The 23,501-nt window shown below is 37.6% G+C and overlaps 2 protein-coding genes across 2 annotated transcripts in view; one reads left to right on the top strand and one right to left on the bottom strand.

The window, feature by feature from the left end:
• Window positions 1–3,873: 3,873 nt before the first annotated feature.
• Window positions 3,874–17,361, bottom strand: crfb16 (cytokine receptor family member B16). Its single transcript, XM_053487297.1, has 8 exons — window positions 17,147–17,361; window positions 16,848–17,006; window positions 12,877–13,000; window positions 8,514–8,695; window positions 7,852–7,976; window positions 7,616–7,754; window positions 6,783–6,934; window positions 3,874–5,228 (listed from the first exon to the last, which is right to left on the bottom strand). Exons 2-8 carry the CDS (start codon window positions 16,909–16,911, stop codon window positions 5,136–5,138), a joined length of 879 nt encoding a protein of 292 aa, XP_053343272.1. The 5' UTR covers window positions 16,912–17,006; window positions 17,147–17,361; the 3' UTR covers window positions 3,874–5,135.
• A 4,125-nt stretch (window positions 17,362–21,486) lies between these two features.
• The window catches only part of cldn15la (claudin 15-like a), a 4,432-nt gene continuing 2,417 nt past the window's right edge, over window positions 21,487–23,501 (top strand). Inside the window, exons 1-2 of the mRNA XM_053486634.1 lie at window positions 21,487–21,827; window positions 22,969–23,133. Coding sequence (XP_053342609.1) covers window positions 21,611–21,827; window positions 22,969–23,133 — 382 coding nt within the window. The 5' untranslated portion in view covers window positions 21,487–21,610. The remainder of the gene's footprint in view (window positions 21,828–22,968; window positions 23,134–23,501) is intronic.

Here is a 23,501-nt window from a genome sequence, read left to right as displayed (position 1 = left end):
ATTATTATTATTATTATTATTATTGTGATTGGCGCATGACTTTTGACACAAAAAACAGGATTGCAGAAAAGTAGTTTATAAATCAAAAATTGATGTGAAGTGCGTAAAAATCATGTGAGGGCCAATTTTCAACCTGCTGTTATATGACTGCATTTCTTTCTTTCCAACTCAAATATTATAATGACCCCTGATCATGTGATTGCGTATGTTTTTTTGGGGGGGAAACCTGCATAATTGCACATTAAAAAGACTTTTCAGGGTTTTTTTATGCATTAATTTGTCAAGTTAGACAAAATGTCTCCTGAATAAATATCCAAATCATCATTTAATCATTCACTTTAAAAATGTGTAAATGTGTTTTAAATTCTTTATTCTTTGAGCTGAATAGACATTTAATCAGCAACATCTGACCAAACTCCAGCAGCACTGTGGTGTGAATAGAAACCATTAAACTTTTAGTTTCAGAATTTCCTATAAGTTCAGTAAAAGCAGCTTTTAATGACTGCAGGAGAAACTTTCAGGAACATGGCTAAAAGAAAAAAAAAAAAAACAGCCAGTGAAGCACACTGAGGGACACATTGATTAAACTGTTTGCTGTCCTCGAGGCTCTGAGAGCACCCGTTGCCGTGGATACAGCAGGCCGTCTTTCAGGACAGATACTGTTTGACCATGCGTCCCGTCTTAGAGGATTGGTATTCAGAAAAGGAGCATCTCGTTACTCTTCATGCTGCACATATCGCATTACCTGACCCTAACCCTGGCCCTCCCTCCACCCCCCGAGAGGAAACGCATTGATTTTTCCACACTGTAGTTGCTTCATAACGTCAGCCAGTTCCTCACTCAATTACATTATCATCGCTCTGTCTCGTCTAATGGCTTAATACTCACTTTTTCCTTCTCTCTGTCTCTCTCTTTCATCCTTCTCTCATTCACTCCAGTCTTCCGGGGCTTTGTCCATCTGAGGTGGTCTGATGCTTACAGTCATGACCTGATCTAATGAAGACATCACTGAGGGTTTGGGGTGAGCTGAGCGCCGGCTTGGCAGGTAGAGCGCCCCCCACTGGTGTCTAGCTTTCTCTACACTGTCTCAGATGTTTCTTTTGCTGAGCCTGGTCTACACGGAGGATATTTTTATTAGTGAATGTAGCAGTAAATATTTGGGCAACATTTATGTATGGTTAGCCCTTTCACATTTACAGTATGATATGTGACGTCTTGCTACAGTGATATGAAAGGCTAAGCTCTTTTTTCAAGTAAAACAACAATCAGTACAAATGGATTTAAAATTCTCCCTTCTGAAAATCCAAGTGACTTGGAATGATAATAATTTATAATTATCCTGGACTATTTTCATCTGTAAATTTATGAAACTCGGGTCGGGTTGTGTAACAATCAATACGCAAAACGAGAAGGCAAGGCAACGTTTTTTTGTGTTTTTTTGTGCAAAAAGCAAGCTCGGCAGCAAGAAGAAAAGGAAGCTGATTTCAGTTTGGTTTTCTTTTAATCAGCCGGTGTCAAGAGGTATCAAAAATTAAGGTTAAGTGAGGTTTAAGGTCTATTTTTTTATATATATTTTACTTTATTTTCATGTCTTCTAAATGTTTTAATTGTGTTTATATACAACAATATGATTATAGTGGTAATACTGCTAATATTTTTGGGTGGCTGGAACGGATTATCTGCATTTACATTATTATCTATGGGGAAATGCATTTCACAGTACAAAGTTTCACCTCAAGAACTCGGAAACAGAACCAATTCATATGCCGAGGTACCGTTGTACGCGTGTCTCTGCGTACCAAGTCAGAATGGCTGTGGTTTACTTTATGTGTATTAAATCTTTGGCTTGTAGTGGATTGTTGATTCCAGTAGAATAGATTTCTCTCTATTTCACTTTTTTCTTCTTGTGTTGGTAAAAACGTCAGTTTCTATAGTAGTTCTGGTTTTTACTGGGACGTGTTGCCAGCCCGACCCTCAACCCTCATTCTTCCTTGTCCAGGCTTTGGGACCAGCAGTGGCAGAGAGATTTTGTATGCCTATAGGGTTAAGGGCCTTGCCCAAGGGCCCAAGACTAACAACCTGGCGGTGACAGAGCTCAAACCCCTGACCCTTCGATCAGTAATCCAGAGGCTCAACCCCCTGTGCCACTACTCCCCCTGCTGTGCAATATTAGTTGGCCTTAATTAAAGAAAGTTCCTTATTATCCAAGTTCATACTTGTAGAACTTTTGCTATGGATCGGTACAAAATCACAATGAGCCATGGGTAATCATACATATGGTAAGATCATGGCCTACCTGTGGCTATAAATTACTTTAACATGCTCAAAGGGTTTTTTAACTTTTTATGACCCGTATGTTTCTGTAGGCCTATTTGTAATCATTTACACCTCATCTCTACTGTACTCAATACAGCAATGGTCATATCTATTTTAAATATTTGTTCTGTAGTTATGTTTAGGCAAAATCAGTAACATCTCCAAGTATCATCCACAAGTTACTAAGGAGTGGGATTAATTGTTGTGAGGCACCGTACTAACCCTAACCCTAACCCTGTAGCTCATGAGGTCAGAGCAATGATGAGCCACAATTTTGGCTTTAATAGTGAAAACTGGATTTAACATGCAGTAGATACAGTATGTCACAGCTCTTGACTTATATTTTTATAATTTTTCAGAGTTCAAGCCTATTGTCTTTAAATGTACAGATAGATGTAGATGTGTGTCTCAGTATTATATAATTAAACAATAAAAAATTTCTGCAAAAAAAAACAATAAATATATTTTTTATTACATGTTATATATACTTCATCACTTATCACTTCATAAAACCAATCAAAAAAAGTCCAGGTCCCCTACATATAAACATTCGAGTTATGAACTTTTCAAGATACAAACATGCGTTCGCGCATGTTCAATCTAAACATGTTAGATCACATGTCCGGCATACAATATAACATGGGGGATTCATTAATTAGTTCATTAAATAATAATAGTATAGAAATGAATCTGCTTATTAATCTGATTCTGTTAGTCTTGACTGGGCAAAGCGCTTAAACAGACATGTTAGGATGGAGAGAAAGCGGCCAGGTGGAGCAGAACAGCAAAGGGCACGCGATAAAAAAGCACTTCAAGAAGAAACAGCAACATGTTACAACATTTCTGAGCTTCAATTGTAGGTCAGTTTAATCTGTTAATGACTATATATTATATACAGTGTATACAGTATAATATTTACAACTCGAATTCCAGAAAAGTTGGGACATTTTTTAAATTGGAATAAAATGAAAACTTAAAGACTTTCAAATCACATGAGGAAATTTTTGATTCATGATGGAACAAATGTTTAAACTGAGAAATTTTACAACTTTGTAGACAAAATGATCTCATTTCAAATTTGATGCCTGTTGGCACGGGGGCATGTATACCATTGTGTAGCATCTTCTCTTCTTTTCAAAACAGTTTAAATATTTCTGGGCATTGAGGTTATGAGTTCCTGGAGTTTTGGTCCCGTTCTTGCCTGATCTAGGTTTCCAGCTGCTGAGGAGTTTGTGGTCGTCTTCGCCCTTGTCCCTTATGCACAGAGATTTCTCCAGTTTCTCAGAATCTTTGAATGATGAAATGCACTAAAGATGATGAGATTTGCAAAGCATTTGCAATTTGACGTTGAGGAATGTTATTTCAAAAATATTCCACTATCTTTTTACGTACACTTTCACAGATTGGAGAGCTTCTGCCCATCTTTACCTTTGAGAGACTCTGCCTCTCGAAGACATCCCTTTTATAGCTAATCATGTTACAGGACCTGATGCTGGATTTTCTTCCAGCTGAACATTTTCAAAACTTGCTTTTCAGCCTTTTACTTTTACTTTTACTTTTACCGTACTAACTTTTTTGAGACCTGTAGCAGGCATGAAATTTGAAATGGATAAAAGTGTAAAATTTCTCTGTTTAAACATTTATGTTTGCTATGTTCTATTGTGAATAAAATATTTCCTCATGTGATTTTAAAGTCTTTTAGTTGTTAATTTATTAATTTTTTTTTTTTTTTTTTTAAATTTTCCAGTCCGGCCCTGGTGTACAGTACCGTAGTGCACAGGATATCCGGAAACAAGTGTAAAATTACATAGCGGCGATGAAGCTGGTACAGCTAAGAAGTGTGTTCATTTTTTTTATGTATTATTTGTGCAAAAATATAAACCTATTACAGTACAGTACTGTACTATAATATACTGTGTATAGGTAATTGTGTTAGTATCCTAGTACCTACAAAATGTTTGTTGGACTTACTATATGAACAAATCAGACTTACAAACAAGCTCTCAGACTGGATCTCGTTCATATGTAGGGGACTTACAGTATAGTACCAAAAAAAAAAAAAAACTCCACAAACACAAACCCTAAAAAAAATCCTTTGGAAAAGACTTAGTGATATGGGACAATAAAGTTATTAAAGATTTAGATATAAGACATAGGAAAACTTCTTATTTTTTACTTAATTTTACTTTAAATGTTCTGTTTTTATGTACAACAATTTCCACTGAGGTACACACACACACATGTAGTGAGAGGTTAATACGGAAATTGTCAGCACAGACTTAAAAATGTATTATATCAGTACTATAAAATATTAACTTCCTCTAGAAAATCAAGTTAAGCACCTGATAAACTCTAAATATGCAGAATGTTTCACACATTAATAACTCTTCGTCTCATTCACAATTTTTTTCTCTTTCCATGTCTCTCCTCCACAATCCTTCTCATCAGCCACTTCCCAGCCCTCTCACGACAGCGTGATCAGAGGACGTGAGCGTGATTGGATCCTCCCATACACAGAACATACTCCAGGCAACTTTTAGCCCCTCGGCTCCTGGTTACGATCGACTTCATCAGGATTCGCGGCCCAGACGAGCGTTTTTCCATAGCACCACTAGGGAGCGCTCAAAACCACTTGCGTGCAAACCACACTCAGTTCCTGATGATGCACAGCAATAAATACGCAATGTCTCACAGTATGTTGTTTTTCTGAACTGAATCAGCAAACAGTTCCTTCACAGTAGCATCATCATGATTGCTGGTGAAATCATGGCTTAATATTTCATAAATGAGCAGATTCATGGTGGAATCATGTCACCTCTTCATCTCTCTTCTGATGGGTAAATCAGTAGCAGGGAGTGTGTCGGCTCTTGCAGGATGGCAAAGGAAGATACCGGGCCGCTTGGCCAGCCGAGCTAAGGAGATCAAGAACAACACACAAATGTTCAGGAACGAAAAAAATTAAACCCATCATAACAACATCGCACACGAGTTCGATAAATATTTTTTCGATTTTCTAATGTCCTCTTACAATGTGAGAAAGGACGGGTACAAGATTGTTAAAAAATGTGTTTTAAATTTGCTTATTTATGCACTTATATACAGCTAAAAACAGTATTGGTAATGATTTTATCTTTTTTTTATGTTATACATATAACACAGAAAAATGTGCGTGGCCAAAGAAGCTACTTCTGAAGTTTTTGCAACATGGAAGTAACCAATCTCGCTTCCCTAGTATTAATACTAAAATTGGTGTAAACTCCTAGAAGCATGTAACCTGGAAAAATTGTTGCTTAAATTGTTAAAGTGTAAAAAGGAAAAAGTCTGTAGTGTCCGTAACCATGTCAAATTCATGTTGCAATGTCCAATTTAGAATTTTATAATAATACACTTTTTCAGGTTTATGTCTTTTCATGTGAAATCTAAATTGTGCGAGTTTCGTCTGAATGACAGTGAAGATCATTAAAAGATTTGAATAAAAAAAAAAAAAAGGTTATGGACACTAAAACATAAAAGGGCATGATTTGTATTTAGTGCTTCTTTTCATCTGATAAAAATATAAATGTGTATAAATATTTACGAAAGCATGGATCAGGAGATCAGGATACACTTTCACTGATAGTATTACTGTATCTTCAATCTTGTCTCGCTTGCTTTTCAATTCGTAATAAACGTAGGGTACACAGCATGGCCCAAAAATCTCCACTCTCACTTTTAACCGGGCAGACGTGACAAATAAGGAACCCCAAATTAAACATCATTCGTTCCTCTTTAAAAGACACTATAAGATCATAGTAATAATATTCTGCATTACAGGAGCACATTCGGTGGACTTTTCATAATTATGACTTATTATCTCTTAATTATAATAGTAGCTCATAATAGGGAAATGTTATCCTGAGAGTACTGGATAATTTGCTGGTGTATGTGTTGACAAATTGGCGAACTTCACCCCAACCCTGCTGTAGAAGCTCTCGGGATTTCGTTAAAACTCCTTGTGTTATAAGACATACTGTAATTGGTTCACCTGTTTAACAGCACTTGTTTTTCACCACCATGTAATTTATACTCGTCACATTGTTTAATGCGTTTTACAGATCGACAGTGAAACCTGATAAACAGCCATGTTTTTTTATCTTTAACATGCAATTGGTGAGTGTGTGAGCGCACAGATACATCCTGTATACTGTACGTATAGCGATCTAGTTATAAACCATTATATTCTGGCAGAATGTCGAACATACAGTACTGTAGTTGTTGGCACACGATTATACAATTATTTGCAGAGAAAAATCTAACTAGAGTAACAAATGGACCAGGATGACGCCCCACCCCTTTCACATGGTCTACTGTATGTACAGTACAGGTAGCACACACCTGTGGCAAAAAATATTATAACGGCAACAATGACTTATTTTGGGGGGCAAAAAGCTTAAAAAAAAACAAACAAAAAAAACAGATATACTCACCAGCGCGTTAGGCATTTCCTCTTTATGATACTTGATCTTCTGGAGCCAGCGGCTACAACGCAATGTTAACAACCCCAGAATTAAAGCCATGGCGAAGGTTAATACCACCGCCATGCCCACAGCGAGCGGGATGAGCCACACGGGTTCCGGCTCTGGGGGGGAAAAAGTAAGATGTTCAGTTCAATCACCATGGATCCCAATATAGGTTGATTATTTTCACAATCCTTCCCTTTTGAAACCAGGCTTAGGACCGACACTGCATGTAGCGTCTTATTTTGCGTGGGGCGTAGTGTTAAGGGTCTTGCCCCAAGGACCCACCTGGTGAGGAGGGGCTTAAACCACCAACCATTAACTTATTCTTGCACAGCTCCCGATGTTCACAGGACAATGTCTTTTGGCACACTGACTTATGATCGTTGGTGCTCCCTGTGATTGTGTTTGCTGCCATCTGGTGGCGTGTTACAAAACTACATTCAAAACTTTTTGATACCCAATCACATTCCTCAAGTACAAGTAGAAATCCCCTATTTACATGTGTACTTGAGTTAAAGTATTCACCTATAAATGTACTTAAGTACCAAAAGTGCAGGGCTTATTTTATCTCACTGTAGTCTCTCTCTCTCTCTCTCTCTCTCTCTCTCTCTCTTTCTCTTTCGTCTTCCCGATTGTGAACGTCCTTGTCTGCAAACAGCTTCTGTTACATTTCAAACACCTGCTACATTATTAGGCGTGTCTCGAAGAAAAGAAAAGGCATGTGATTACGCTAAATAGTCAGCATGTTCAAGTTCCTAAAACTTAGCAAGTGTTGTTTATTAATGAAGACTAAATCTCACCCGGGACAGAGACGCAGAGTGTATCCGTACTGTTGCTCTTGTTGGTGATGACCAGCGTAGCCACCGCTTTCAGGCAGTAATTTCCACCACCTGAGACGTCGAAAAGGAATTTTTCATCTGTGATCAACAAACTAGTGACCTGGAAATGAGACGGATAAAGAAGAGGTTGTCAGTATGACCAAAATCTGTATTAAAAGTTTCCTTCTTTTTAGCCACTGATGAATTTCACTTCTTACGTTTTGCTCGTCCCCTTTCTTCCAAATTTGAAGTTTTACGTAAATATGATTTTGGAGCTCTCTGAAGAAAACTTCGATTTGGCCTACTCCTGGAGTCACGCTCATGTTCGGTGCAAGCAGAATAGCTGAGTGATGGGGAAAAAAACAAGAAATAACAAAAAGGTCAAGAAGTTGTTTTTCTTTTTTTTTTTTTTTTACAAAATCAATAAGACTGATGAGTGACAAGACTGGCAACATCTTCCAGGTTTTACTTGACTAGGCAATGCCACCATGGAGTTTATTATTTTCCTATAAAGGCACTCCACGATGTCTCATGTTACCAACATGCTATACATTCTATCTATTAATGCTGTAGAATGTCTTTTACTATAATTATAGAGTTTTCTTTATAATAAACAGAGGTTCTTTCCATGGTGGAAATTTTTTTTTACAAAGCACTGACGCTGGAGATTCCTTCCAAAAAATCTTAACTAAACATCTTCTTTGTGAAAATCTTCTATATGTCTGCCTACGAATGATCTGTAACTATAGCAACGAGGACGTACAACATTATTACAGATCTTCAGACCAATCAGAATTGAGAATTCAGCTCTCAGGTGTGTTAATAGTGCTAATAATACAGTGTATTGTCGGTTATCCAGGGTAGCGTAACGGAGACTCACTGTCTCTGCGGTTGAAGGTCTTCGGTAGAGGAATCCCCAACGCTGAGTCGTTACACCATGCTAGCACCGTGATGTTGTAATCGGAGTCCGAGCTCAGGGCGAGGGTCAGGTCGCACTCGGTGTCTGAGATCTCTGTGCATGAGTCTTCTTCCTGCCACCTGCTCTGCATGTATTCAAACTCCCTGCACAAGAAAACACAACGATCATGAAGTCACACGCATCAGGAGCAACTCATTCCTGCAGCGGTAATAAAGGCGTGTTTTTGACACCCATGCAATTAAAATGATTAACCTGCAAAATATGTGTCAGCTATGTTGGAAAACTGTTGGAATTAATTAACCTTGTAATTAACAAGTCACATTCGTGCGTCATTAGATGGTATTTAAAACCTTTATAATGAGCACAAGAGGTGAAGCCCTGCGTCTGAACACTGTTCACAATGTGATATATTTCACTGTAAGCACCCGATCACTAATTCCTAAGCAGATATACTGTAATTAAAGGTGAGTTGGTTTTATTTCCCTCACAGCCAAATTCCTCATAAATTACTCGATCAGGTTCAGCAACAATGGTGTAAGAATTCACAAGAAAGCAAAACAGAAAGTGAATAAATTAGTATAAAATGTTCTTTCATTGTTCTTTAACCCTGTTCAAGAGAATATAAGAAATGCAAGTGCTATAGATTAATCTGACTGCTTTTGTGATTTGTAAATTTTTTGGTTTTTATGGTTTTTTTTTTTTTTACATAATTTTATGTTTCATGATTTTAGTTTTTAAACTTAATTAATTGATACAACTTTTTCTTTTACTTGCAGACATTCCACAGAGTCTGGTTTTATTAGTGAGTACTGGTTAATTAAAAAAATAAAAGTATATAAAAAAAATATATATCAATTCATAATTTTATTAAAATCCTTTACTGTGATTTTATTCTGAATTTATTTATAAATATTTTATTTTTAAAAAGTATTTAATTTATTATTATTATTTATTATAATAATATTAGAGTTATTATTTACATTTGTGCGTTTATTATTTTATTTATTTGAATAATTATTGCAATTAATTTATTGACCACTTCTATTTAAGGTGCTTAAATAAAAAAAAAAAGATTATTAATAATGGCATTTCATTAAAATGAAAAAATATTTTTAAGTAAGTATATTTTCAAATACTTAATAAATGAATAGAAAAGCAGAATAATGTTTTTTAATGAATGTTCCATTTTTTTACATTCTTTTAGATTTATTTTTTATTTAATTACAGATTTTGATTAAGAAAATTCCTAAATTCACAAACGCTGTCAATACGTTTTTGATTTATAGGAACTATAATTCTGTCTCTTTAAGACGATGTGAAAGTTTTTATTTTTATCACTATAATCCGGTCCGAAATAGATTTTCTATTTAAAAAAATCATGTTGGCTAAGGAGTCAAATGAACAAGCTTGGATGTAAAACTTTTACCTTTTACCTCAATTTAATTAAAGCATTTCTAAACTTTGTGGCATAAGCAGCATTCATTTGGTTATACACTGTGACCTTTTCCCTTTTCATCTTTAAAATCCTAGAACATTACTTCATATAAAACAGAAATCTGTCAGTATTTGTCCGAACTACAGGGTGTAAATGTAAAGATCTGGTTTTGTGAAGAGCTTCCCCAAGCCATCATGGGTTTACACTTCATTTCCAAACTTGTAAAGTACAGTATGTAGACAATTAACATTAAAACCTTGTTGATTTTGGATGCTCGCTTCGCTTCAAGTCTCTGAAGTAGGGTTGAGCTTTTTCTTACTTCATTTGAACATTTAGGGTAAAAAAATTGTCATTTTTGGACCTTCTAGTAACTAAATTCTTGCTGCTATGTTTTACTACCTCAACACCATATTTTATGTTTTATGTCCTGATATGTCGTTGTTGTCGCACTGTCACTTTGTTGTTGCTCGTTTTGCACATTTGCACGTGCACTTTTCTGTTGTTGTCTGTTGTCTGGAAAAAAAAAAACCTGTAGATAGTCTTTTAGTTAGTTAGTCTTTAGTTAGTTTTTTTGTTAATTTATGTTGTAATTTATGTTAGGAATATCTGTCTTGTCTCTGCTAGCCAGGTAACTAGGCCTCCTAGCTAGCTAGTTTAGCTTCTCTGTTAATTTATGTTGTAAGTTTATGTTGCATGTAGCACCTTGGTCCTGGAGAAACGTTGTTTCGTTTCACTGTGTACTAACTGTATATTGTTGAAGTGACAATAAAGCCTACTTGAACTTGAACTTGAACTAAATGTTTGTCATTGGGGGGTTAAGAGGAAATATACTTGAGTCGACAACCTCAAAGAACAAAATGCACCTTCACACTCATTATCTGTTCATCTGCTTCTTCTTACAAAGCCTTTTTCATAAACATTCAAGCGGCTTCCCCTTACCGAATAACTGAACCCTTACCCTAAATGCTCCAATACAATACTTAACATGTACAGTAATACTCTAATATAGGACTTAATGATGTTTTCATTGAAACTAGGTTACCCTCGATCTGGATCATCTGGTTCTACCTTTGAACTGATGAGTAGACGTCTGCTGTACAGCGTGAAGAGATATAGTACTATGAGTAGAGTTTTAAAATAATACTTAAGTTACTTATAGTTAATATCATTAAACCCCACCCTCGGATAGCAATACAACCAGTTCCTGCTTAATATAACTGTTGCGTTTTTTGTACCAGACGTTTTGTGCATTAATGACTGCAAAAGCAATTCAAATTGCGAAATGCTCTAGTTCTCTTGAAATCGTCTCAGTTAATCTGACAATAATTGCTATAATATTGCGTAAATTGAAGACGCCCTACGTTAAACGGCGCCAGTTAAAGTAAATCCACCCACACACAAGTTTTGTTTAGCCATCTAAACCATGACATCACGCAAGCAATTATGCATTCAGCTTTAGTGTGTACGCAGGTATCATTTTGTCCCCCTTTTGATTTAAAGTCTTTTCTTTTTTTTTTTCAAGACTTTTGCACAGTACTGTATGTTAAATATTTATCATGGTAAGTGAATTTTCTGTTGAATTCCTTTTACTTATTAAATACATAATAGAAATATAAAACACATTACAGATACAAGATACATAGTGAACAGAAATACTTTTTATTTAAGTACATTCTAGTAATATACAGAGTGATCCAAAAAAATAGTATGATGTATATTATATTAATATAATATTAATAATATTATCAAGTTTTACAAGTTATACCAGTTTTTCTTTTCCTGAAGTGTGTATACTTTCTTTTGGCTGACTCTTTATTTACAATATATACACTTTCATACTAACTTTACAACACTTTTTGAAGTTGCTCCAATACAATAAAGACATAATATATAATAATATTATACATAATATATATAATATTTAATATATAATATATATATAATATATATATATATATATATATATATATATATATATATATATATAGTTCCTAATAAACAATAATGAGCTTTTGTTCTGACTTTTGCAAAACCCTCCCACTGACACTGAAGACTCCTTCCTTAAATATTAAATAATCTCCTCCTTACAGAAACCTTCACCAAAAACAGTTTCTATTTTTGCATATTATGATTTGCAGCTGCATCACTGTCTGAGCTGCTGTTAGAGAAAATCAATCAAAACTATTTCTTATGACTAATCAGAATCAAGAACTCAAGAATCTAAGCAAATTATTTTGAAAGAAAAAAACATTCATAATAAAATATATTTAATCAGATCAGGTGTGTTTAGAGAGGCAGGACTAGAGATGAAAACCCGCCTTCGTCATTATTATAATATTTGTTTTGCTTAATTATAGAATCTACTAATATATAAACTAATAAACTACATTTAGGCATTTGGCTGACGCTCTTATCCAGAGCGACTTACATTTTTATCTCATTACACATCTGAGCAGTTGAGGGTTAAGGGCCGCACTCAAGGGCCCAACAGTGGCAACTTGGTGGTTGTGGGGTTTGAACCGGGGATCTTCCGAACCGTAGTCCAATGCCTTAACCACTGAGCTACCCCTGTGGCAGCTAAACTAATCAATATTGAGCTAAAGTGTCACCACAAGCTGTAATTATTTGGTTTAATATAAAGTAAATATTTCAGTTGAATAAGTAACTATCTTTAACTTAAGGTCTGTTTAATTTAAAGTTTTTGTTCAACGATGCTGGAGATTTCATGTAACACAACATCATGTAATAAAAGATCAATTCAGCTTAGAATAGCAGAGCGAATGTGACTTACTGTACAGTATCCCTAAGCCCCATGAGCTGATCCCTCTGATTCTGAACACTCTGAACTTTACAAATCAGGAAGTGAATAACAGTTGTGTGTTTTCTCACCCCTGATACTTGACAGTGTAGTTGACGGAGCGGCAGGCTTCCTTCAGAGAGCTCCACTTCAGGATGTGCCGCATGTTCTCCGACTGTATCGAGACGTTCAGTGATGGGGGCAGGAGCACAGCATCTGGAGACGGGACGTGTCGAGATCATTAGCTCTCGCATTCTCAAAATTAGTTTTTCGATTGTACTGTATAGAGCAGTTGGTTCAGTGAGACAAATAAAATGCAGAATATAGAGAGTTTCATTTTTAGATGGTGTTCAGGCTTTACAGTGTGGGTTCGATGTTATGTGTTCTGGCACTTAATCCTAACCCTAACCACTTCCTGATCATGATTGACATTTCCCTTAATTAATCTGTATTTTTTTTTTTTTTGGCTCTCCTTTTTTTTCAGTTTTTTTTTATTTTGTTTTTTGTTTATTTGTTTGTTTTTAAGCAGCCAGACAAACAAAAAAGTTTAATACTGTAATAATGTTTAATTTAAAATATATTAATTATTAAAAAATTTCCAATAATCTTTATTCATTCGTTCACATTGGTTCATAACTGTGACCCGTCTTTTTAAATCAGACATTAAGTCACAAAGGTTACTTTTACAAAACTGTAAACATCGGTAGACAAACACCTTATCTTCCTAATTCTTCAACAGAGTTGAAAATGTTTTAACCCTTCGCATACTTTAAAAGCCTTTACTGTAGAAGCTGTCACTCCAGTTGTGATTGAAAAACAGGCGTTCTTTTTATTTGCCGTAAAAAAAAAATAAAAAAAAACACTGCTGGTGAAGTTATATTTCATATGTTAAAATGAGCCTAAGTTTACCTCTTTTTTAGTACATCACATAATCCACATTTAAATATTAAAAAAATAGGATAACAAAGGATTTTTCGGAGTACCTCCTCTTTAGCAAACTTGTACTGGTCGAATCTCAGGACCCGGACATGATACAGTAATAAACTGGGTATTAAAACAGAGGATTCGGAAAAAACATACATAGCTCAAATCAAGAATTGTATCATTTTGATGAAGCATTGAGATCCATTTTATTTTCTTTTGCCCATATCTACGGTACACATCTCGTCTCCATTTTCTTTAACACTGAACATCACAGAACATCATATCATATCTCAGGACCAAAACTCCACTTCTTTCTCACATAAATCTAATTATCACTTTTAAATTCCAGTATGGTGAAGTACAAGCATCAGTATCTCCGCCTTCCTCGCAAGTTTAAAAATTGAACAAAACAAAATCAGAATTTGTCTGCATTTCTAAACACGACACCAGCCACTGAAGGCACAAACCAGTTCTCCAAGTCCAAACACCTACAGTAATCACCCTTCATACCCTGCTTACATCATTAGAAACGGATGGAGTTCAATTCCAACAGGTTTTCAGATCATTTGCCAGCGAGATCTTACCCCCAGGTTGCTCAAGAGCAGAAAATTAGTTGATTCCTGAGATCTTTCTGTGACAGCTGCTTGTGTGACAGCTGCTTGTATTCTTGTTTTCTGCCTCGGGCCAAGCTTACACAAAGCTTTCTTCATCACGTGACACCCAACTCAACCCTTTCTTCATCGGTGTGTACCTGTGGACTAGTTCCTGTACGGTCAGTGATCGCACAGGGTCGGGGTTCGGGGGTAAACTTGTGGCTGTTTAAGGAAACATGAGTCTGTAGAGTTGAAACAGGAACAGGAACTCGTCTTTCCACTTTCCCTGCATCTCCTCTGTAACCTTCAGTCCCTCTGGATAAGAGATCCCCAGTCGATGCTTCAACACCACTGAACCTTACACAGTCTGAGGGCTCTGAGGGTTTAAGCCCCGCCCAGTTGCCACTGTTGAGCTGTTCATGAATGATGCAGGGTTTGGATTCATGTGCCTCAGAGGGGGCATCCGTTTGCTCCAAGGACAATTTAACCCTAACCCTAATTCAAGCGCTACCATCCTGGGAAGGACCTACACACAGGGCGCAAGCAGATATAACTTCCGTATATATAAAAAAAAAAAATTATTAATTAATGTTGTTGTTAGTCTTTCGGCTGCTCCCCTAGAGGGGTTGCCATAGTAACCCAGCCAATCTGCACAACAACTCGGCACAGGTTTTACGCCGGATGCCCTTCCTAACGCATTTTATCCAGGTTTGGCCGTTGGCTGGGAATCGAACCCAAATGAATCTGAATCTAATTCAATCTTACATAATCTGATCTGATCTAATAATAACTGGAAACACCAGTCAGCCTGGAGCACATGTCTCGCGCTGGAGGCCACACAAACATCATGCACACATTTGTTCCCCTGGCAGGGCTAACCCCCGAGCCACCGTGGACAAACCTCGTACTGCAATTAAACTATTCAACTCCTAAACAAATTACGACTTATTATTAAACCATAATCATTATTATTATTATTATTATTATTATTAGGACTGACACATTACACATTCCACAACACACCTTATAGATTTGTTTTTAGTTTCAGCATGAATCACTGATATTATTTGCATCACTGACGGTGGAGGGACGTGATTCGGTTCGTTATGTTATTATACTGTCAGTGACAAAGGAAATCAGTTTCATTTTTCTTTTTCTTTTAATCGATTTCGTTTTCATTAAGGTTATGATTTAATTAATTTGTTTACTTTCTTCTATAAACAAAGTATAACTGGAGTAAAGCTGTAGGGCAGTTTGTATACAGTTTGGTCGGAAAAAATAAACATAAAAATATATATATGTTTAATAATAATAATAATAATAATCTTAATAATGATGTTAATTTAATATTTTATTAAATACTAATGTTTTATAACAATAAAACGTTACATTTTACAAAGATTTCTTTACTAACCCAAGTAACATAATATTAACAATTTCTGTACATGTACTTATTTGATATAATAACTTTGGTGGCACACACTGTGGTGTCCGAAATCCTGGAAGGGTAGAAGAAAAACTCCTGGTGATACTCTGGTGATTCAGTACATTCAGGTCGTCAGCTGACTTCATTTTATCGCCCCATAACGTTACTGAGTCTCGACCTGAGCGACTGAATCGACCCCAGATCATAAGACTGTCTCCGGAGGCTTGTACAGTGGACACTATGCATGATCGCTAAGTGCACTTCCCTTCGTACCCTGACACGCCCATCACTCTGGAGTAGCCTTAATATGGACTCATCAGACGAGTCACATGACCTTTTTTCATCGCTCCAAAGTCTAGTGGATTTGATCCAAAGAGTCTCACTAACAAGTGGCTTCCTTATGGACACACAGCTGTTTATTCACAATCCTGTGAATTCTTCTCATCACATTGTGTGTGTGTGTGTGTGTGTGTGTGTGTGTGTGTGTGTGTGTGTGTGTGTGTGCACGCTCTGGTTTTTACTGTTGATTTGTTTCTTACCACGCAACTTCACCAGGTCTTTAAGTGATCCCCATTCAGCACGATCACAGAACAACAGATTTTATTACTCTTCAAAGAACCAGCAATTCTTCAGTGTTCTTACGTTCCCCCTATTTATTGTTTAGGATTTTTTTTATTTACTTCTTTTCTGCCCCTTGTAATCCGGGCATAAAAACAAAATTGTGAAGAAGAAAAAAACAATGAAGAAAGAAAAGATTTTGATTTTCATAAATTAAAAAATCATTTTACTCAGAAACCATGTCCTTGAAGAATGCCATTTATAATTCTTTTCTCCTTAATTTTCCCATTATTATTTTTTTGCGTCTTCCCAAATGCCTGGAGTAACTTACTGAAAATTTTCCCCAAGATGATCATCTGACACATTTGGTGTCCAAATTTTGCTTCTAAAACTAATAACACATGCGACACATTTTATTTGTCACGTACACGACCATACACAGTATGATAATAAAAAGATATTAAAAAAAAAACCTGAAATAAAAAAAAAATTGCATTAAAAGTTTTTTTTTTAATGTAGTTTTCCTACAGCTTCGGCACTTTTAAAACGTTTCTGAACTCACGGCTGAGAGTGGTGATGAGGAGGGCAGAGGTCACAGTCTTGAGTAAACTCCTCTTCTGGAACATAACCTCCAAACCTGCTCAGCAGCCCAGCGACCTCCTGCCAAGTTCTCCCTCTCGTCTGACCAGCAAACCGTCCAGCATAAATCCAAAACATCCAGCTGGATATGTGTGTGTGTGTGTGTGTGAGAGAGAGAGAGAGAGAGAGAGATAAAGAGAATCTTGAAAGTGTGTGTGTGTGTGTGTGGAGGTTAAAGTGTGTGAAGGTGGAATTTGGAGGTGAAGTCATTAGGCTGCTGACCTGTAAGACCTGTTTAAGCCCCGCCCACATTTTAAACCTTGATTTATTGAGAGGACAGAGATGTGTGACGTTTCTGAGAGGAACCGGTTACGAGTTATGAACCTGTCAGTGCTGGAGGCCGTGCGGTTTAAAGAATGTCCCGAAAAATATCTTTAGTGTTTTTGTAAAAGAAAAACATGAATCCAGTGTCGGAGACATCAAAGGAATCAGGGTTAATAAAGGTTTATGCAAATTAGTCTGACTGAAGGAGGTGTGGCCTGTGTGTGTGTGTGTGTGTGTGTGTGTGTGTGTGTGTTAGTAAAGGAAATGTGTACTGTGTTTGTGTGTGACAGTCTTGGTTAAGAAGGTATGGCTTGTGTGTGTGTGTGTGTGTGTGTGTGTTGGTTTTTCTCAGTAAAGGAGGTGTGGCCTGTGTGTGTAGTGTGTGTGTGTGTGTGTTAGTCTCAATAAAGGGGTGTGTCCTGTGTGTGTGTTTCAGTGTCAGTTAAGGAGGTGTGGCTTTTGTGTGTGTGTGTGTGTTATTCTCAGTAAAGGGGGTGTGGCCTGTGTGTGTGTGTGTTATTCTCAGTAAAGGGGGTGTGGTCTGTGTGTGCGTGTTATTCTCAGTAAAGGGGGTGTGGCCTGTGTATGTGTGTGTTATTCTCAGTAAAGGGGGTGTGGCCTGTGTGTGTGTGTGTTACTCTCAGTAAAGGGGGTGTGGCCTGTGTGTGTGTTTGTTTTTCTCAGTAAAACAAACTTGGACAAGAAGGACACATATGTTCGAATGCTGTACATAGATTTCAGCTCAGCATTCAACACTATCATCCTCCAACAACTGATTGGGAAGCTAAACCTGTTGGGCCTGAACACCTCCCTCTGCAACTGGATCCTGGATTTTCTGACCGGTAGGCCTCAGTCAGTACGGATCGGGAACTGCACCTCCAGCACCACCACACTGAGCACTGGGGCCCCACAAGGCTGTGTGCTCAGTCCCCTGCTGTTCACACTGCTGACTCACGACTGTGTAGCAACACACAGTTCGAACCACATCATTAAGTTGATGACACGACCGTGGTGGATCTCATTAGCAAGAACGACGAGTCAGCGTACAGTGAGGAAGTGCAGAGGCTAACGGACTAGTGTAAAGACAACCACCTGTCTCTAAATGTTGACAAGACAAAAGAGATGGTTGTTGACTTTAGGAGGACACGAGGCGACTATTCTCCACTGAGCATCAACGGCTCCTCTGTGGGAATCGTCGAAAGCACCAAATTCCTGGGTGTCCACCTAGAGAAGGACCTCAGCTGGTCCCTCAACACCAGCTCCCTACACAAGAAAGCCCAACAGCGTCTCTTCTTTCTGAGAAGACTGAGGAAGGCCCAGCTTCCACCACCGATCCTGACCACCTTCTATAGAGGGACTATCGAGAGCATTCTGAGCGGCTGCATCACTGTCTGGTTTGGGAATTGTGCCATATCGGACCGCAAAACCCTACAGCGGATAGTGAGGACAGCGGAGAAGATCATCGGGGTCTCTCTCCCCTCTATTGAAGACATCTACACCACACGCTGCATCCGCAAAGCCACCAGCATTGTGGCTGATCGGACAGACCCCTCTCACACACACTTCACACTCTGGAAAAAGGTACCGAAGCATTCGGACACACACATCCAGATTGTGCAACAGTTTTTTTCCACAAGCCATCCGTCTCCTGAACAAAAAGGGACTGGACTGATAAACACAAACACACACACACACACAAACATCATCACACAGCTTAACTCAACTACCTCAAAATATTGGGACTGGACTGACTAATCAACACAAGTGCAGACACACTGACCTACACCACCAAATTATCGTACACACCAACCTGTAAATGCTTCACTGTTTATCTTTTGCACAATGATCATTACTGGACTAATTTTTGCACTAATTCCTCAATTCTTGCTGCTGTTTTTAAAGAATGTTTATGTTTACCGACGACCTCAACACCATATTTTATGTTCTGTTATGTCGTGGTTGCGCACTGTCACTTTGTTGTTGCTCTTGTTTGCACATTTGCACGTGCACTTTACAGTATGTTGTCTGTAAAAATGTTACTTAGCTAGTTAGTTTTTGTTAATTTATGTTGTAATTTATGTTAGGTCTCTCTGTCCTGTCTCTGCTAGCCAGCTAACTAGGCCTCTTGGTTAGCTAGTTTAGTGTCTTTGTTAATTTATGTTTTAAATTTATGTTGCATGTAGCACCTTGGTCCTGGAGGAACGTTGTTTCGTTTCACTGTGTACTAACTGTATATGGTTGTAATGACAATAAAGCCTACTTGAACTTGAGTAAAGGGGGTGTGGCCTGTGTGTGTGTTATTCTCAGTAAAGGGGGTGTGGCCTGTGTGTGTGTGTTTGTTTTTCTCAGTAAAGGGGGTGTGGCCTGTGTGTGTGTGTGTGTGTTATTCTCAGTAAAGGGGGTGTGGCCTGTGTGTAGTGTGTGTGTTTGTGTGTGAGTGTCTCAGGATTAGTAAAGGGTGTATAATAAAGGACCAGACCAAATTCACACAATTAGCAAAGACAATATAATATAAACCAAATTACACAAACACTAAAGGGTAACTGTTGGGAAACACAAACTAAACTGCTGAGTAAGACGTAGTGTTTATCTGCCCTAAGCACACACACTACAGCGTGGCAGACTCTCTGAGCTCGGTGACGGACCCGAAGCTGAGAAGCTCAGTGAGCAGCATCTGGCCGTAAACACGGAGCGACGCAGACAGACACTCACGGCCCCGAGAGAAGACACTGTCCCAGCGGTGCAAGTCAATAACACAGGGACAGAGCTGACCTTCCTCACTGCATGTCTAAAATATCACCACATTCACACTGAATTATTGAACGAAATCTGAATTTTTCAATAAAATCAATTTTTCAATTATTATTATTATTATTATTATTATTATTATTATTATTTTATGTACGTTTGTGTACTGTATATATACTCTTTTGTAAATAATGTGCCTTATCTTTTTGTCAGTAAGCTTTGTCAATACAAATGTAAATATTTGTCAGGCCAATAAAGCACCCTTGAGTCTTGAAACTAAGTTAAACCTTAATTATAAATAATGAGATTTTGGCGTCTGTGTGTCTGCATGTACAGTATTTGATGATGGCTGTCATGTTAACTGTCCTCCAACAGATGGCGATAGAGAGCGAAAGAGAGAGAGAGAGAGAGAGAGAGAGAGCATAAGTAGCCTTTCGCTCAGAGTGCGGACTTTGAGTTTTGATGATAAACCATTAACCAGGCCATAAAGCCATAAACGTTAGAAAAGCTCATCATGGGGTCTAACGTACATATGACACAGTTTCACTATGAAACCAAAACACTGAGCTGAGTGTAATTCACCCTGACGAAACCGTTCAGCCAGCAGCGCATTACTCACTCAGATACTAATGGATACTGAAGACCTGTTGACAAAATTGCACTGGTAGAATGTGGAAATCCCCAGAAGCCTAAAGGAACAGTCTCATATACCTAGGGGGAAATGACGTATTTGAAACATATGTTTGGACTTTTCTGGGGTCTGGTATCATTCAACACTGCCATTAGAAACTATCCAACAGTTTACAGCAGGGGGTTGGTGGTTAGCACTGTCGCCTCGCACCTTCAGGGTCTGTGTGCATGAAGTTTGCATGTTCTTCTCATGCTTGGTGGGTTTCCTCCAGGTTCCCTGACAGTTCAAAGACATGCAGATTAGGTGGCTAATTGGCGTTCCCAAATTCCCCGCAGTGTGTGAAGGATTGTGTGAAGGTTGACCAGAGGTTCCACCGTGGTCGTAAAAATGAGAACAAATACAATGGTCACTATTGGCCTCCATGGTCCTTATTTGAACTACAGATGTTCCAAGATGTACAGTATATAATTCTTAAGTAACCCCTAGCGATGCGTGGTTGCTCCAGGATGGATAATAATTCAGTAACACAGGACTTTTGTACTGATAATTTGTACATTTTTTCCCCAAAGTGTTACCCCAAAGTATGCATCAGTGTGGCTTAATATCAATTCCATCTCTAAATGAGACAGACGACGTCCTTAAGTCGTCAAAAAACAGAGGGTAGAATGTAAGTATCTTCCCATCAGATTGGCAAGAAACATATTTTGTCATCGACCTTCAGAAGTCATTTTTCATTGACTTACAAGTACACAAACCCTCCCGCCATCCATCATCCCTGCTCAAAGCCAAACATGGTTATCTGTGTCATTAAAAGACGGAGAAGTGTCCACGGTTCCACACCTGTATCATCGTCATCGAGAGCACAGTGGGCGCGCAGGGTGTGGCGCTCAGGTTTATGGCCCTCTGTAAAGGCTAAAGTCCGGTGAAATAATTCCAGTCTCGGTGATTAGCAGCACTGAAAGCAGTCGGAGGAGACAGTTTAAAGGCTTCATAAGGCCGGTCTGGGGTTTAATTTAGAGTTAGAGAGGAAAGTCAGAGTGAAAATGTCGACAGCGCTGGAAGTGACCGGGTTCTTGCTAGGAGTCGCGTCTTGGTTGGTAACAGGCGCCGCTTTGGCCAACGACTACTGGAAGGTTTCATCGTTCTCCGGTAGCGTCATCGTTTCAAGCCGTCAGTACATGAACCTGTGGCACAGCTGTGCCGAAGACAGCACTGGGATCGCCGAGTGCCTAGCCTTCCAGTCCCTGCTGGAATTGCCAGGTGAGCCAGTTCATCCACTAACAATTGAAACTGAGCCGAATTTAACATTACTGAATATTTAAATGAAAAATTTTTTGTTTGTTTTGGAAAATATTATACGTTACAGTTTGGCCATTCAGTGGAACACTTTAATAAATAATGTTTTAAATTAAACATGAGATGTTCAAGGTTAACTTCCCAAGAATGACTTGGCTTTGGGCCGCCATTTTGTGTCAAAGTCACATGATAAGGATCTGGCGAGAAGGACAAAGCCCGCCTTATTATTTTTTTTTCCAAGTACAATCTTTTTTTAAATCAACATTTATTACAGCACTTTACAAAAAGTTGTATTTTTGATTAATATTTACAATCAAAAAACAAACTTAATAAAATTCAGATTTTAAATTTTTGTTAAAAAAAAATAGACTTTAACTGTATATTTCTATTTATTCAACAAAGCAAGCCGCTAAATAACAACAACAACAACAACATGGAATTGTGCTTTGATCGATTACTGTTGACTGTAAAACATCCTGTTTTCCCGGTAGCTAGGAAGTGAGGAATGAAACACTCTGTCGTGCTGTAGTCGTGTGACAAAACTCTAAAGTCGATTATTATTTTTCGAAACGAACATGTCGTGACACACGTGGTGTATTCTTCTTACAGAAATTTGTATGTAATTATGATTATTTTTTTTACTTTTATTAAAGGATGATGTCATTATGTTCAACATTTTATTGTCTTGTTAAATGTTGTGCAACCTACAGAACTTATTTGCACATATTTGTCCAATTCGTCATGTTAGATTAAAAAAAGTGAGATTTTCTAATCTTATGATCAATCTCATGTAAGAATTCGCCTGTGGATTATGATGGTTATCGATAGTTTCTGAAGGTCATTTGTTGATTACATGATGAAATTCAAAATCTGATGATCTTCTGCTAATAAGTTGTGTTTTAATGTTTTTAATGGTTTTAAAGGATGTTTTTTTCCCCTAATGAATGCACACAGTCTTAAAAGCTACCAAACTTTTAGGTGACACCATTAAAACCAATTTCTATTTAAAAGTGGAACTATAATCTCTGATAGTCGTCTTCTTGGCACTTATGACTTTTTGGCGCTTTAAAGATCACCGTTATGTTGGTTCTCACCTTTTGTCCAGGCTTTATCCAAGCATGTCGGGCTCTGATGATCAGCGCCCTGATCTTGGGCTTCTTCTCTATGATCATATCCATCATGGGTCTGAAATGCATCACAGTCGGGAGCTCTAGCGATCATACCAAGGCTAAGATCTCTGTCGCTGGTGGCGTCATCTTTATCCTGGCAGGTGAGTTCATCCTAGTGTTTTATTATTATTATTATTATTATTATTATTATTACTCACATAACTGAAAGGATGTATTATTTAACGTGTAGGACTCTGCGTGTAACTTTATCAATAATCAATAATCTTATTTAAAAAAGTGTGACAGTGTGACTTCAGGTATGGACATATTTGGTGTCCAATGTGTCCATGTGGCTAAAATTGAACAAATAATTAATTACTTTTTGTATATTTTATGCATTTAATATATAAATTTTATGCTTTTTCTGACCTAAAGCACTTTTAACATACACTTTTACCTTTTTAAACTTCGGACACGCAGTGATATGAGCCCGCATGTGTTAGCTCCATTAGCCTAGCCTATTTCTGTA

This window comes from Clarias gariepinus, chromosome 25 (genome assembly GCF_024256425.1).
Source record: "Clarias gariepinus isolate MV-2021 ecotype Netherlands chromosome 25, CGAR_prim_01v2, whole genome shotgun sequence".
Classification (NCBI taxonomy): Eukaryota; Metazoa; Chordata; class Actinopteri; order Siluriformes; family Clariidae; genus Clarias; species Clarias gariepinus.
The sequence above is the reverse complement of the archived record's forward strand: the minus strand, read 5'-3'. Positions and strand labels throughout refer to the sequence as shown.